At 36.5% G+C, this 17,953-nt stretch overlaps 2 protein-coding genes across 3 annotated transcripts in view; both read right to left on the bottom strand.

The window, feature by feature from the left end:
- The window catches only part of LOC124151336, a 30,868-nt gene extending 30,601 nt beyond the window's left edge, over positions 1-267 (bottom strand). Inside the window, exon 1 of the mRNA XM_048386463.1 lies at positions 139-267. The gene's annotated coding sequence lies outside the window, so the exon portion shown is untranslated. The remainder of the gene's footprint in view (positions 1-138) is intronic.
- An 11,146-nt stretch (positions 268-11,413) lies between these two features.
- The window catches only part of LOC124113673 (kinesin-like protein KIF27), a 54,783-nt gene continuing 48,243 nt past the window's right edge, over positions 11,414-17,953 (bottom strand). For both annotated transcript variants that reach the window (XM_046474131.2, XM_046474132.2), the window contains one exon: positions 11,414-11,781. In XM_046474131.2, the coding sequence (XP_046330087.2) occupies positions 11,747-11,781 (35 nt within the window). In that variant the 3' untranslated portion in view covers positions 11,414-11,746. The remainder of the gene's footprint in view (positions 11,782-17,953) is intronic.

The raw sequence follows: 17,953 nt of genomic DNA, 5'->3' as shown, positions 1-17,953 counted from the left end.
ACACTGATGTGTCTTGGGTATGGGAATGACCTATTTGTTCTTGTCACATAAACTGGGATGCACACACGATTTGTAGTGAACCATGCACACACGCTGACGTGAAAACGTACAACATAATAAACTAACTGAATAATTTACCTTCAATGAATCACTGTGCTTGAACAACAGTTTCGAGTGAACTGGTCTCGTCTAGTCTTGACAGTGAATTATTACGTGTGGTTGCCCACGTAGTATAAAATTTCAAATATGTACTAACTGGTAGTGATTCATAGACGAAGTAAGACTGGCCTGATAATTTCAGATAAGACTTTGTAGTGCACGTCAATCACCAGCATAGACGTGCACTACAGATATAGTATGATGATATGGTGGCTTGCTGTGGATTGCTGTGAGACCAAAAAAACCTTCTGCTACACATGTATTAAAACCTCAAGAAAACTTTCATTTTGTAGTTAAACTATTGGTTTTTGAAATTAAGTGTAGTTAAACAGTATATTAGATACCTCTTATTTTAATTTGGAACAGAACCCTTTAGCGCGAGGTTTCATGTGTATAAATAGATATCTACATTTAATTTCAAAACACAGTACGTTTATGTCCTAATTATCGACCCGTGAAGATCCGGGGTAGAATAGATCTTCAGCAACCCATGCTTGCCGTAAAACGCGACTATGCTTGTTCGTAAAAGGCGAATAACGGGATCGGGTGGTCAGGCTCGATTATTTACAGACCGCCGTCATATAGCTGGAATATTGCTGGAGTGTGGCGTTAAACAAAAAACCAACCAAACAACCCTGTTCATAAAATAAACGCTTCCGACATTGTCGCAGTCGGATTCTATTCAGGGAGTCATCATTATTTAAATACGGGTAAATATTTTTAAAGCATGTACTTTTTACTTACATCCTTAAAGAGGCTGTACATAATGTTGATATCTCATATGTTCTCCCTGCAGTGTTTTATTGTTCGATAAACAACTCCCACTCGTCGTTTAATTCTTAATTATAATTATCTGATAATACGAAGACAAAGTGGATAGAGAGTTACTGAGATTGCCTCATCAGGATTCCACATAGAGTTGATAATGGTGAGATTGTGGTATAAAGAATAAAGATATTAATTGCTTGCATTAAATGGGGGTGGTTTCAGTACCAGTATTCACCTTTTGCATACATCAGGTACCTTGGGTGTGTTGTATGAATACCACGTCACAGTATATACGGCTATTGTTGTATCTCATAGTTCAACGATCAACACATAACTATATGGATACAATGTTATATCAATATTAAGATGTTCGAATAAGGTTGTTATCAGTTTTTTTACAATCAAAGCTTTTTTTCTTTACTAATAAACAGCATAATCTCACCATGCTGGTCCACGTTTCGTCTTTCAAGATGTTAAAGCTCGTGCTCACTGTGCACGTATTGTAGCAGCAGCACATCCCCAGAATGCGATGGCCAGACATTGAGTCCTCATCTTTCCTCCATAAAGCACGTCACGGACATGGTCGGGAGACGTGTACGCCGACGTCAAAGGCCACCAGCAACGTTAGCCCAACTGGCCCTGGAGTGACAAGAGGGGTGGAGTGGAGTCCCTCAAATTGTCATTGTGAGATGATTTGGACCACTCCATGCCGTGTAAACGGATGTTTGGACAATCATGATGGCATGACCGATTACTGATCACCTCAAATGTTTCCTCGTCTTTCTTGGTTGTTTGGGCGCTTACAATACACCCCCATGTTCTGTTGATTGTCATGTTACACCTAGTTCTTCCTCTTTTTTTATCTGGGGGCACGAGTGGCCCAGTCGTCTAAGGTGGCGAGATTCGCTGTGCAAAGTTGCGTCCATTGGGCACGCCGGAAACCTATGATTGTGGGTTCGAATCCCGGTTCGCCTCGATTATGTTTCTAGGTTTGTCAGCACCATACCCATGCTCGTGGGTTTCACTGAAGTGGAAACATCTTAGAGCTGCATCACTTTGGGCTTTCCTCCCTCATTAAGCTGACACACAGTGATATAACTGGAACTCTGTTAAAAGCGGTGTTAAACCCAACTGTCCACACCGAAATTCCAAGTAGAATTGATAAATGATGCATTGCATGGTCCGTCCACATAATGTAGAACAATGTGTAATATATATTATGTAGAGGTATTTTAAAGAAAAGACAAGAACTTTTTCGTTTAATGACCATGTTGACAGTGGGATGTTAATTTGACTTATGTTGAACTATGGTTTGGAGTGATTTATCTCCTACAGTAGATTGTTTAGTGTAAATAATGTAGTAAAGATTAATTATATTTGTTGTTAAACATAAGTGTGAATTGAACATATTTATATTTATATATATATATACTCATTTATATATAAACATACTGAAATACCATAACAACATCTATAAGTATGATTGTGTGTGTCTATGTTTTTGTGTGATGTGTGTTGCTTAACCCAGCACTCAGCAATATTGCAGCTTAATGAAGTTGATCTGTACACAATCAAGTCTGGACCAGACAATCTAGTCATTAATATAGTTAGCACACCATCACCAAGTCACCGAATATGACCAACCAATCCATTTGTTCACCTGATACAACCAGCACAGGTTGCTGGGAACCAATTCTGACCCGGAATTCCAACGAGGGTTATTGTCTTTGAATCCCAACAACAAAATTCATCTTTTGATGATCCATTACACAGCAAAAATAAAAATATAAACATCAATTACAACAAAGAACTGTTGATATGTTCTCCTTTATTTCCTATGACATTAGTAAGTTGTAAGGCTCTCACAAAGTAATGACAATGGTCTCTACAGTTGACCAATGAGCCATACCACAGATTGAGACAGCTTACATGTATACTGGAAGGGTCATCTGAAACAAGAACAATACTGGAGTGGGATACTACCACAGGTGATTGCCAACTACACATAGAAGCACATATGGATTACCTTAAAGACACACACACACACACAAATATCAAAATTACAACTGTCATATCAAAAGTTGTATCTGACTTTTCTCACTAGAAAGTATGTCGCTGTCAACCTTGCATGTTTATAGTTTGGTTTCTGATGGAGGGATGAGATATATGTGACAATAAAATGATTTTTGAAATAAATGCTGCTTAAATGCGTGACCATATGTATTTAGAATTGAAAATAAGATGCATGGTGAAGATGTAGAAGTATAGAGTAGAACAGAAACAGTGGTTTAACGTTTGATCTTAAGGAGGTATTCATTTACACAGAAAATTATACAACAGATTACGAGGAATAATTCTGGAGCAAACTTACTGAAAAATTACCCTGAAACATTGGGGATGTGTAAAAAAGGACAACTTAGGCTTAAAAAAATGAAAGAATTGATTCTCAGGCAATGTCTTTTGAAAATATAGTGTGGGCAGTGTCTTCTTTTTTGGGGTTGTTCAAACCAGTATGTAACCAATATACAGTTGTGTAATTAATAAACAATTGTGTACAACCAACCTGGGAAAGGTCCTCCCGACATAAATGTATTCCTTGATGAGTAAAGGACTGGAATACAGTATTTGACTACTGATGGACTTGGAATATTTAAGGATTTATTTTAAAAAATTGAAATTGAAATAAAGAACGAAACGTGATGCAAAATTTTTAATGGTGCGGGCGGTGCCTGAGAAAAGAATTTTTTTTTTTTTCAGCCTTACTGAAACATTCTATTTCTAAATTTGGAAATGATGCAACCACTTATGCAGGAACAATAATCAGCTAGCACAGTGTATATACTACTTAAAAGAAGTAGAAAAACACTTGATTTGTTTCATATAACTACATTTAATCTGTAATAGTCATATGAAAGAATTGTCATGCAATGACAGATTAACTACAGTGACATGAAATAATTGTGTTCTTTAACTTTTTTTATTAGTATATCTGCATTTGAGCAGATATTATACCTGGATACCTGCAGTATATAAATGTATGATATAACAATAATATATCATGGTGCAGGCTGTAAAAAATAAATTGATTTCTACATTAAATGTGGAGCTTGTTAACTGAAAATATATTTATTAGTACACATCTGGTATTACATCACAAGTGCTTAGTAACTTCTCAATTACTTCAAGCAGTAACTGAAAAGGAAAAGAGTGGAATGTCATGTAATCACATGGGTCGGAGTACAACTGTTGGACATGGACGGCAAGTGTACTACTAATCATCAACACCACTTATCACAGAGGAAATCAAATACACGACTACCATGACAGATTAACTGTAGTATATAAAAGAATCAAGAGTTCTTTAACTTCTTTTGAGTAGTATATGTGGGCATGACCATCGTGTAGGAAGATGTAGCCATGCGGTCACCTCATATGGAGAATCCACTTCCGTCTGCATGCCAAAACACCCATTGTATCCTAGCAACACATGCTTTGAGCATTACTACATATCTCTCTCGGGATCAAAATGAGAATTACCCTTTTTGCAAACAGCTGGTGTCACACAAATTTTAAATGATCCACTCATAATTTTCACTGATACTTTACCTTTTATGCCCAACGGAATCTGTTCTGCAGATAACCGAGACCAATTATTCTGCGGCGTTGACATTCTAGAGTGAGTGACTGAGCGTTGACATTCTAGAGTGAGTGAGTGAGTGAGTGAGTGAGTGAGTGAGTGAGTATGCTTTTACGCCGCTTTTAGCAATATTCCAGCAATATCACGTCAGGGGACACTAAAAATTGGCTTCACACACTGAACCCATGTAATCAAACTCGGTCTTTGGTGTGACAAGCTAACGCTTTAACCACTAGGCTACCCGACCGCCCCCTTAAACAACTGAGCCACCCATACCTATACAATATATACTACTCAAAAGAAGTTAAAGAACACCAGATTCTTTCATATTACTGCCAGTATGGTTAATCTGTCATGGCATGACAGATTAACTATAGTAATATGAAAGAATCAGATGTTCTTAACTTCCTGTGCACAAAGTCTGTATTCCGACATGCTGACATAAGTGGAGTCATACTGCCACTACCTGAGATTCTACATTTCCCTTGCCCCCTAAACTTCAACTGAGATGTTTCAACTGCATGTCGTCTATCATTATTTTCCTATTAACCTCGGAATGCACTTATCAAACATTTTAGCAAAGCTTCACTACAACAGCACAATAACTTTCACTGTAACACTAAGGCTGGTTTTAATAGATATACTGAGGGAGACAAATAAGGGAACATCACTTTATCACACTGTTCCTTTACTTATTTCCAGATTTTCACCCACAGAGCAACTCAAAGCATGCGAAGAAACCTGGAAAAGAATAAAGGAACATGTACTTTCATGTGTTCCCTAATTTGTTTCCCTCAGTATATTTGGTTCATGATCTGATGACCCCAAAAACAAATTTAATCATTTAAAAACAGACTGTTTAAAATGAGAATCAAGAAAGATGAGAAAATGAAGACAGATTCTAAAGATAGTGAGTGAGTGAGTGAGTATGGTTTTACGCCGCTTTTAGCAATATTCCAGCAATATCATGGCGGGGGACACCAGAAATGGGCTTCACACAATGTACCCATGTCTGGAATCGAACCCGGGTCTTCGGCGTTACGAGCAAACGCTTTAACCACTAGGCTACCCGACCGCCCTTCTGAAGATAGATAATATATATAGATACTGAGCATTGATAGTGAAGACAGATAATAAATATAGCTAGTAAACACAGACAATGAATATAAATAACAACAAACCTTAAGTACTCTGTTACAGTTTGAAAAAAAAAAATATTTCATCTGTTTGCATGAGAATTCTTGTCAGAGTCATGTATTCATATAAAGCATCATACATTACAAATTTCAAATGAATGTTTGGATTATATGAACCTGAAACCTAGATGTGATGTCTGTGTAGTTAAAGACAATCGGACATTAACACAAGACACCAACATTTACAATATGTCATATTTTGGGTCATCTGAAGAATGACCAACTGAATATCGCCATAAATTCCAAATTGCTTGTCAAAGAAACTCTCTAAAGTAAATATGTCTGGTTAAACCTGGTAATGAAAATAAAATATGAATAATTATATTTCTTTTTAAGCTTACATGTAGAAATTGCAAAAAATAACACTTATAGGATGAAAACAAAGATAACATTTCTCTTTGAGAAAACATAGGACATCTGTGGACAACATAAGTCATATATAGAACACATATGGACCATATAGTTTTGATATGTTGGAACTGGTGATTGAATGTTAAAATAGATTCGTGACAGCAACTTCAAAACTGTAATAATTTAAATAGTCATGTAAAGCTGATGATCATGTGAATGTTAAGATATTTACCATACACAAAATATGGACGGTGTTTATTTGGCGAGGTAATTTTGATTAGTTTTTAATAGTTTTGATTCTATCAATGTACTGTATCACATGGTGGTGGTTGCTGTTGCTGTGGTAGATGTTGTGGTGGTCATACAACAGTTGATGCAGCTCATATCAAGTGAAATTTGAATATGACTGACACATTCCTTACAACTATCTCAATGAAATGATCACATCGGTTGCCTGATATTGGGTAATTGAAACAGGCTTCTTTTTAATGGATAAAGAATTGGTCCGTTTAGCACACACAAACCAAAGTAACAAATAAAACAGATCAACAAGGCAAATGACAAAAATACATTTCTGGAAACTTTTGAGTCTGAACCACAATGTAGGCAACACAGTAAAATGATGTGAAACTGTTGTTACTAAACAGCCCTTGTACATTGGCAGATCCAGAGGTGGGGTGGGGATGGGGTGTGGTAGGGGGTGGGTGGGTGTGTGGGGTGTGGGGTGTGGTGGGTGGTTGTGTGGTTTGAGAACACACCCACCCCCAACCTACCCTTTTTGAAGACCAAATGTATGTTGTAGACAATACCACCCACCGATTCACTGAGAGATTCAACGATTTTGAAATTTTGGACTCCTCCCTGTTAAAATTGCTGGATTGCAATATATTCTATTTCTCCATCACAAGCTCCAGACTTTTGTCCCTTCAACCTTAATGAACAATGGTGAGAGGAGAATTCCTGCTTAGTCAGCAATATTACGGCTATGTACAGCTCTGCACAAGAAGCTTCTCAAATGATAATGGACAACTCACACCCGTGGCCGATATTGTGAACAGAGAGTATTGTATTGCTTACATTCTGCCACAGTAGAGTACGCCTAGAAGAAACACCACAGCATACTTACATCCTGCTGTAAGCACCCCGTCCTCTCCATGGTCAAACTTTGGGGCATTGAGTACTGGGAACTCACTCCTCCCAATGACCCCATAGCCCAGCATCAAGATACATCAATACTCCCGGTTGATTTTTTTGTAATGCGAAGCTGTAGTGAGTGAGTGAGTGAGTGAGTTGGGTTTTACACCACTGTTAGCACTATTCCAGCAATAGGCTTCACATATTATGAAATTTCAAGATTACATTTGTAATCGGAACATTTGTCAAATTGCTGACGCAGCAGTATTATAAAGGTAAGAGCTATTTTTCAGGGCATTATCATTTGCAGAAGCGCGAGGTCTTCCATTAACTGCCCGGCGAAGGATGGCAGTTAAAAAGGCCGAGGGCTTCTGCAAATGATAATGCCCTGAAAAATAGTGTTACCCTTATTATAGTTTAAATGGATGGAATTTGTTGTCAAAAAGAAACAATATCGGTATTGAAACATTTACTGCAATCAACACCAATGTCACTGACCCACATTTACAAATATGGAAATGTCATGGAACAAACCAGATGACGTCACTATTGAACGTGACGTCGCCTATCCCTATCCTATGACGTCACCTAACAACGGGTGTGATAATGGCCTGTCGTCAAGGAATGTGAGGGCATTATCAAGTTACAGTGGCCTGCTCATATCTGATAACATATGGGCGGTTTAATGATATCCATAATGTATCCATTTTAGCTATAAATGATATCAACACACACAACTGTACCAAAAGAATGACACAATATGACAAACACTTTTTCTTCATGTTTTTGCATTATGTGGGATGGTGAGTTGAGGCTAAGTTCATCTTAGCCTGTAATATTAACTGTACTAGAAACAGCTTTGACAATTACAGTGGAATGTTATGTAGATATAAACAAGATTATCACCACAAAAATACCTATGTGACAGACACAACACCAATAAAATATAATGGTGCTGCGATGTCGATGTTTGGTCCCTTAATAAATAAACCATATGACAATCACACATACAAGTACATATAAGTTAATGCTGTGTACTATATATACATCTGATGCCACAACTCCCATTCTGACAAAGTCATATAAAACATGTCTTAAGTACCAATATATTAAACACAACATAATATTCAAATGAAAATTGATAATTCATTTGAGATAGTTACTGTAATAGGCTTCATCACACATGTAACAAGGTAAATAACGATAATAAACAAACGTCATTACCATAATCGACGTAATAAGCGCCCCGCTCTAATAAGCGCCCACGGTGACATTTGCTAATATATTGGCTAGTGAACAATCCCAATTAGCATCCCTTCCGATTGATCAATGTACACAAGACGTATTATTCAAGTATAATACGCACTCGTGTGTTATATGCACCCTTAATTATGGGCAATTAAATTCTGGAAAAATATATCTGTCGTACATAAACACTTCAGGCTGTCAGCTTAAACCACAAAATTTATCTTTCAACTCTGTTTTTTTCACCAAAATAATATTCTAATAAGAGCCCCCTATTTCTTATTTCGAGAGCGCCCTGGGCGCTTATTACGTCGAATACGGTATATGCCAATGAATAACTTATCTAGTGCTACAGGCATATTGGAACACTTCTAGCCGATAGGTCCCTACAGGCACAAATGGAGGGGGATTGAGACAAAACAGGGGCCCTACCTAAAGCCACTATAGAAATAATCTTCCTGTAGTTATACTCTAATTACAACAGCTGTGAACCTCTGGACCATCCATGTATAAAGTTATGTATAGTTTGAGACAGAGTGCAGATACCAGAGCAATGTACAAATACGGTAGTTATTTAGCTATTACGTTATGTCACAATAATGATCAAAGTTTTCAGGGACCGACTACTTGATATTCTATTGGAGGAGGATGGACTTTGTATAGAGATTAGTTACCTCTTCAGCTACAAGACCAGATATTTTTTTAATTTAAACCTATGAGTCGGAATTCTTTTAAAGAAAAACACCTTGCAACAATATTATTTTTGTGGCAGGCTATTTCTTTTTTACAACAGTGTGAAGCACAATAAATTTTTAAAAGAATCTTTTTCTACAAACATCCCAGGCCACCAAGAATATCACCCAGGATATATGAGGTTTCAGTTTCACTGTATATATATTCCCAAATCAAGTAAACATTTCTCAGTGACTGATGCCATATGACTCTTGAAAGAAGAGTGTGTGTCCAGTATGTTTTGTTTGTTTGTTGTTTAACGCCGCACTCAGCAATATTCCAGCTATATGATGGCGGTCTGTAAATAATCATGTCTGGACCAGACAATCCAGAAATTGACATTATGAGCATCTTTCTCTGCAATTGGGATACGATAACATGCATCAACCAAGTCAGCGAGCCTGACCAACCGATACCATAAGTCACCTCTTACGACAAGCATGGTCGCCAATGGGTTGCTGAAGACCTATTCAGGCCCGGATGTTCACGGGGTGTGCCAGTACTTCTGGTACAGTAGATACATAGCACTAGACTGCTGGAAGAACGCTCAATGACACACAAGAATCTTAAATACAAAACACACAGTAAAAACACACCGGCTGTTAGTTATCAACATCATGATACAGGGAAGAGAATGGGTTTTCAAACATCATGACATAACCATGGTTCTGGGTGACTATACGATTTGTAATGGCATGAATCACAAAAGTGCCCTGACGTAACAAAATCAACGGAATTCCGCGGAACAGTCTCCTCCCTGATATGACACTCGGATATGGTCCAAATGCTCCTTGCAAGTATGTAGTTATAACAATTTCAGCCTGTTTTTACAGGAAATGGAAATTCTTTTCATCACCATTACAGTATTGAAGAAAAAGTCTGAATTGAACTTTGGATTGAGCCAAACTCTACAGTGAGTGAGTGAGTGAGTTGGGTTTAATGCCGCTTTTAACAGTATTCCAGTTATATCGCGGCGTGTCAGCTTAATGTGGGAGGAAAGCCCGAAGTGATGCAGGTCTCAGACGTTTACCACTTCGGTGAAACCCACGAGCACGGGTATGGTGCTGACAAACCTAGAAACATAATTGGGGCGAACCGGGATTCGAACCCACAATCATAGGTTTCTGGCGTGCCCAAGGGACGCAGCTCTGTACAGCGAATCGTGGCGCCTTAGACGACTGGGCCACCCGTGCCCCCCCAAACTCTACAGAGCAGATAGTCACAAACTGACATCACTCGGTGAAAGACATACATTAATCAGTGTTATCTGAATTACATTGAACAGACATGGTAATTACCACTATTGATGTAATAGAATATTTCCATAACTCTACGAATATTGAACCACAAAGAAACATATCACAAGTTTAAATGTTGTATAAATTATATGGCATTCATAACACACTGTGCTAAAGACTTGTGAATCTACTAGCCCGAAGATGACTCCTAGGCTCAATTTCCGTAGATTTTAGTATTAGCATATGAACGATTATCAGCTGAGCTTACGAGGTCGAACAGCATGTTACTAGAATCAGGCTTTGGTCAGGTGGCAAAAGTCACAGACCGAAGGTAATAACTACATAATTAAACAAAGCATGCAACAAACAAGTGGCAGGAATCGTGTATAACAAATAACATCATCTGTTGTAACATAATTTTGCACCGAAACAATCTGCTAAAATATGCATATCTCACAACCTCTCATGACTGCGTGTTGAAACCTCAGCCAATCTTGATATGCAGTTCAAACCTCCCACAACAAACACAAGGAAGTTCCTTCTATTCATCAATCAACTTTGGTTATCACAAAAACACCACATAAAACATCCAATCATCAACGTTGGACAATCAAGTACAGCTTGAAGAATGGCTGTTTGATGGAAAAATCTGCTCTCTGAAGTGATTTAATGTATTGCTCAACACAAGTTAGGAATATCAACCTAAAGGTTTTGGAATCGAAATTTGGAGCCAGTGTTAGTCATTCCTTGATAAGTCAAAGTCAACAAGGGTCGTTCTGATGCGACCGGCAATGGGATGCCCTCAGATCATTGTGTAGTGTAGCAATAACTAGGATCTGCTGTTAATGAAATCACTTCTACTTGGACAGCTTGTTTGCGTTCGGTACTGCTTTGTATTCAAATATACACAGATGGTTTCACAACCGGGATGAGCAGGTTTTTAAATACATTTCAACACAGGAATTCAATTGGTTGTTAGTTGCTGTGGTCTTGTGGACACGGGATATATCCACGTTTACATTCAAACACAGGAACACAATTGGTTGTTAGTTGCTGTGGTCTTGTGGACACGGGATATATCCACGTACAGATCAAGCTTATTTCTACCTCTTGTAATTAGGGCGCACATCTGATGGGTTTTGTTGGTTGACAGCATTTAAGGCCCTAAAACTGTCTACTGACACATCTATTATAAGATACTGAAAGGGATAACAAGCTAGATGTCAATAATAGGATTAGCACCGTCAGGACACTACGTGGGCGTGGCAGGACAACTCCAAGACATTTCATGACCAGGGATTGCTGGCGGAATCCAAAGAATCTGGAAGGAAATAGCACATTTTCATTATTCATGATCAACAAAGAATTGACTTCAATATTTTTGTTGTTTCTGGGTGAATTTATGCAAAGCGTACACTTTGTTTTACACGTTAATACCTCCTCAAACACAAAAACATAATGAAGTCATGAACAATAACTCCTAGCCTGCCTATGTAATCATTGCCACCCACTCTATTATCAGCCAATCATAAAACACCAGTCTGTCAGTGGGCTTGGCTAATATCTTTTTCGTTTCTGGAAATGTAAACACACAAAAATTGCTTGCTTAGCCAATGAAATACCAAGGAATCATTTACAATCCATACAATCATCCATATCATCATCATCATCCATATCATCATCATCCATATCATCATCATCCATATCATCATCATCCATATCATCATCATCATCCATATCATCATCATCCATATCATCATCATCCATATCATCATCATCATCCATATCATCATCATCCATATCAACATCATCATCCATATCATCATCATCCATATCATCATCATCCATATCATCATCATCATCCATATCATCATCATCCATATCATCATCATCATCCATATCAACATCATCATCCATATCATCATCATCATCATCCATATCATCATCATCCATATCATCATCATCCATATCATCATCATCCATATCAACATCATCATCCATATCATCATCATCCATATCATCATCATCATCCATATCATCATCATCCATATCATCATCCATATCATCATCATCCATATCATCATCATCATCATCCATATCATCATCATCATCCATATCATCATCATCCATATCATCATCATCCATATCATCATCATCCATATCATCATCATCCATATCATCATCATCATCCATATCATCATCATCCATATCATCATCATCCATATCATCATCATCCATATCATCATCATCCATATCATCATCATCCATATCATCATCATCATCCATATCATCATCATCCATATCATCATCATCCATATCATCATCATCATCCATATCATCATCATCCATATCATCATCATCATCCATATCATCATCATCCATATCATCATCATCATCCATATCATCATCCATATCATCATCATCCATATCATCATCATCCATATCATCATCATCATCCATATCATCATCATCCATATCATCATCATCCATATCATCATCATCCATATCATCATCATCCATATCATCATCATCATCCATATCATCATCATCCATATCATCATCATCCATATCATCATCATCCATATCATCATCATCATCCATATCATCATCCATATCATCATCATCCATATCATCATCCATATCAACATCATCATCCATATCATCATCATCATCCATATCATCATCCATATCATCATCATCCATATCATCATCATCATCCATATCATCATCATCCATATCATCATCATCATCCATATCATCATCATCCATATCATCATCATCCATATCATCATCATCCATATCATCATCATCATCCATATCATCATCATCCATATCATCATCATCCATATCATCATCATCCATATCATCATCATCCATATCATCATCCATATCATCATCATCATCATCCATATCATCATCCATATCATCATCCATATCATCATCCATATCATCATCATCATCCATATCATCATCAACATCCATATCATCATCAACATCCATATCATCATCATCATCCATATCATCATCATCCATATCATCATCCATATCATCATCCATATCATCATCATCATCATCCATATCATCATCATCCATATCATCATCATCATCCATATCATCATCATCATCATCCATATCATCATCCATATCATCATCATCCATATCATCATCATCCATATCATCATCATCATCCATATCATCATCATCATCCATATCATCATCATCATCATCCATATCATCATCATCCATATCATCATCATCCATATCATCATCATCATCCATATCATCATCATCCATATCATCATCCATATCATCATCATCATCCATATCATCATCATCCATATCATCATCATCATCATCCATATCATCATCATCATCCATATCATCATCCATATCATCATCATCATCATCCATATCATCATCATCATCCATATCATCATCATCATCCATATCATCATCATCATCATCCATATCATCATCATCATCCATATCATCATCATCCATATCAACATCATCATCCATATCATCATCATCATCCATATCATCATCATCATCCATATCATCATCCATATCATCATCATCATCCATATCATCATCATCCATATCATCATCATCATCCATATCATCATCATCCATATCATCATCATCATCCATATCATCATCATCCATATCATCATCATCATCCATATCATCATCATCCATATCATCATCATCATCCATATCATCATCATCCATATCATCATCATCATCCATATCATCATCCATATCATCATCATCATCCATATCATCATCATCCATATCATCATCATCATCCATATCATCATCATCCATATCATCATCATCCATATCATCATCATCATCCATATCATCATCATCATCCATATCATCATCATCCATATCATCATCATCCATATCATCATCATCATCCATATCATCATCATCATCCATATCATCATCATCATCATCCATATCATCATCATCCATATCATCATCATCATCCATATCATCATCATCATCCATATCATCATCCATATCATCATCATCATCCATATCATCATCATCCATATCATCATCATCATCATCCATATCATCATCATCATCCATATCATCATCCATATCATCATCATCATCATCCATATCATCATCATCCATATCATCATCATCCATATCAACATCATCATCCATATCATCATCATCATCCATATCATCATCATCATCCATATCATCATCCATATCATCATCATCATCCATATCATCATCATCCATATCATCATCATCCATATCATCATCATCCATATCATCATCCATATCATCATCATCATCCATATCATCATCATCCATATCATCATCCATATCAACATCATCATCCATATCATCATCATCCATATCATCATCCATATCATCATCATCATCCATATCATCATCATCCATATCATCATCATCCATATCATCATCATCCATATCATCATCATCATCCATATCATCATCATCCATATCATCATCATCCATATCATCATCATCATCCATATCATCATCATCATCCATATCATCATCATCCATATCATCATCATCCATATCATCATCATCATCCATATCATCATCATCATCCATATCATCATCATCATCATCCATATCATCATCATCCATATCATCATCATCATCCATATCATCATCATCATCCATATCATCATCCATATCATCATCATCATCCATATCATCATCATCCATATCATCATCATCATCATCCATATCATCATCATCATCCATATCATCATCCATATCATCATCATCATCATCCATATCATCATCATCCATATCATCATCATCCATATCAACATCATCATCCATATCATCATCATCATCCATATCATCATCATCATCCATATCATCATCCATATCATCATCATCATCCATATCATCATCATCCATATCATCATCCATATCATCATCATCATCCATATCATCATCATCCATATCATCATCATCCATATCATCATCATCATCCATATCATCATCATCATCCATATCATCATCATCCATATCATCATCATCCATATCATCATCATCATCCATATCATCATCATCATCCATATCATCATCCATATCATCATCATCATCCATATCATCATCCATATCATCATCATCATCCATATCATCATCCATATCATCATCCATATCATCATCATCATCCATATCATCATCATCATCCATATCATCATCCATATCATCATCATCATCCATATCATCATCATCCATATCATCATCATCATCCATATCATCATCATCATCCATATCATCATCCATATCATCATCATCATCCATATCATCATCATCATCCATATCATCATCCATATCATCATCCATATCATCATCATCATCCATATCATCATCATCATCCATATCATCATCCATATCATCATCATCATCCATATCATCATCATCCATATCATCATCATCCATATCAACATCATCATCCATATCATCATCATCCATATCATCATCCATATCATCATCATCATCCATATCATCATCATCCATATCATCATCCATATCATCATCATCCATATCATCATCATCATCCATATCATCATCCATATCATCATCCATATCATCATCATCCATATCATCATCATCCATATCATCATCATCATCCATATCATCATCATCATCCATATCATCATCCATATCATCATCCATATCATCATCATCATCCATATCATCATCCATATCATCATCATCATCCATATCATCATCCATATCATCATCCATATCATCATCATCCATATCATCATCCATATCATCATCATCATCATCCATATCATCATCCATATCATCATCATCCATATCATCATCATCATCCATATCATCATCCATATCATCATCCATATCATCCTCATCCATATCATCATCGTCATCCATATCATCATCATCCATATCATCATCATCATCCATATCATCATCCATATCATCATCATCATCCATATCATCATCCATATCATCATCATCATCCATATCATCATCATCCATATCATCATCCATATCATCATCATCATCCATATCATCATCCATATCATCATCATCATCCATATCATCATCATCCATATCATCATCATCATCCATATCATCATCCATATCATCATCATCATCCATATCATCATCATCCATATCATCATCATCATCCATATCATCATCCATATCATCATCATCATCCATATCATCATCCATATCATCATCATCATCCATATCATCATCATCCATATCATCATCCATATCATCATCATCATCCATATCATCATCCATATCATCATCATCATCCATATCATCATCATCCATATCATCATCATCATCCATATCATCATCATCCATATCATCATCATCCATATCATCATCATCCATATCATCATCATCCATATCATCATCATCATCCATATCATCATCATCATCCATATCATCATCCATATCATCATCATCATCCATATCATCATCATCATCCATATCATCATCATCATCCATATCATCATCATCATCCATATCATCATCATCATCCATATCATCATCATCATCCATATCATCATCATCATCCATATCATCATCCATATCATCATCATCATCCATATCATCATCATCATCCATATCATCATCATCATCCATATCATCATCATCATCCATATCATCATCCATATCATCATCATCATCCATATCATGATCCATATCATCATCCATATCATCATCATCCATATCATCATCATCCATATCATCATCATCATCCATATCATCATCCATATCATCATCATCATCCATATCATCATCCATATCATCATCCATATCATCATCATCCATATCATCATCATCCATATCATCATCATCCATATCATCATCATCCATATCATCATCATCATCCATATCATCATCCATATCATCATCATCATCCATATCATCATCCATATCATCATCCATATCATCATCATCCATATCATCATCATCCATATCATCATCATCATCCATATCATCATCCATATCATCATCATCCATATCATCATCATCCATATCATCATCATCCATATCATCATCATCCATATCATCATCATCCATATCATCATCATCATCCACATCATCATCCATATCATCATCATCATCCATATCATCATCCATATCATCATCATCATCCATATCATCATCATCCATATCATCATCCATATCATCATCATCATCCATATCATCATCATCCATATCATCATCATCATCCATATCATCATCCATATCATCATCATCCATATCATCATCATCATCCATATCATCATCATCATCCATATCATCATCCATATCATCATCATCATCCATATCATCATCATCCATATCATCATCATCATCCACATCATCATCCATATCATCATCCATATCAACATCATCATCCACATCATCATCCATATCATCATCCATATCATCATCATCCATATCAACATCATCCATATCATCATCATCATCCATATCATCAT

The sequence above is a fragment of the Haliotis rufescens genome, unplaced genomic scaffold (assembly GCF_023055435.1).
Source record: "Haliotis rufescens isolate VD_foot unplaced genomic scaffold, xgHalRufe1.0.p SCAF_6, whole genome shotgun sequence".
Classification (NCBI taxonomy): domain Eukaryota; kingdom Metazoa; phylum Mollusca; class Gastropoda; order Lepetellida; family Haliotidae; genus Haliotis; species Haliotis rufescens.
The sequence above is the reverse complement of the archived record's forward strand: the minus strand, read 5'-3'. Positions and strand labels throughout refer to the sequence as shown.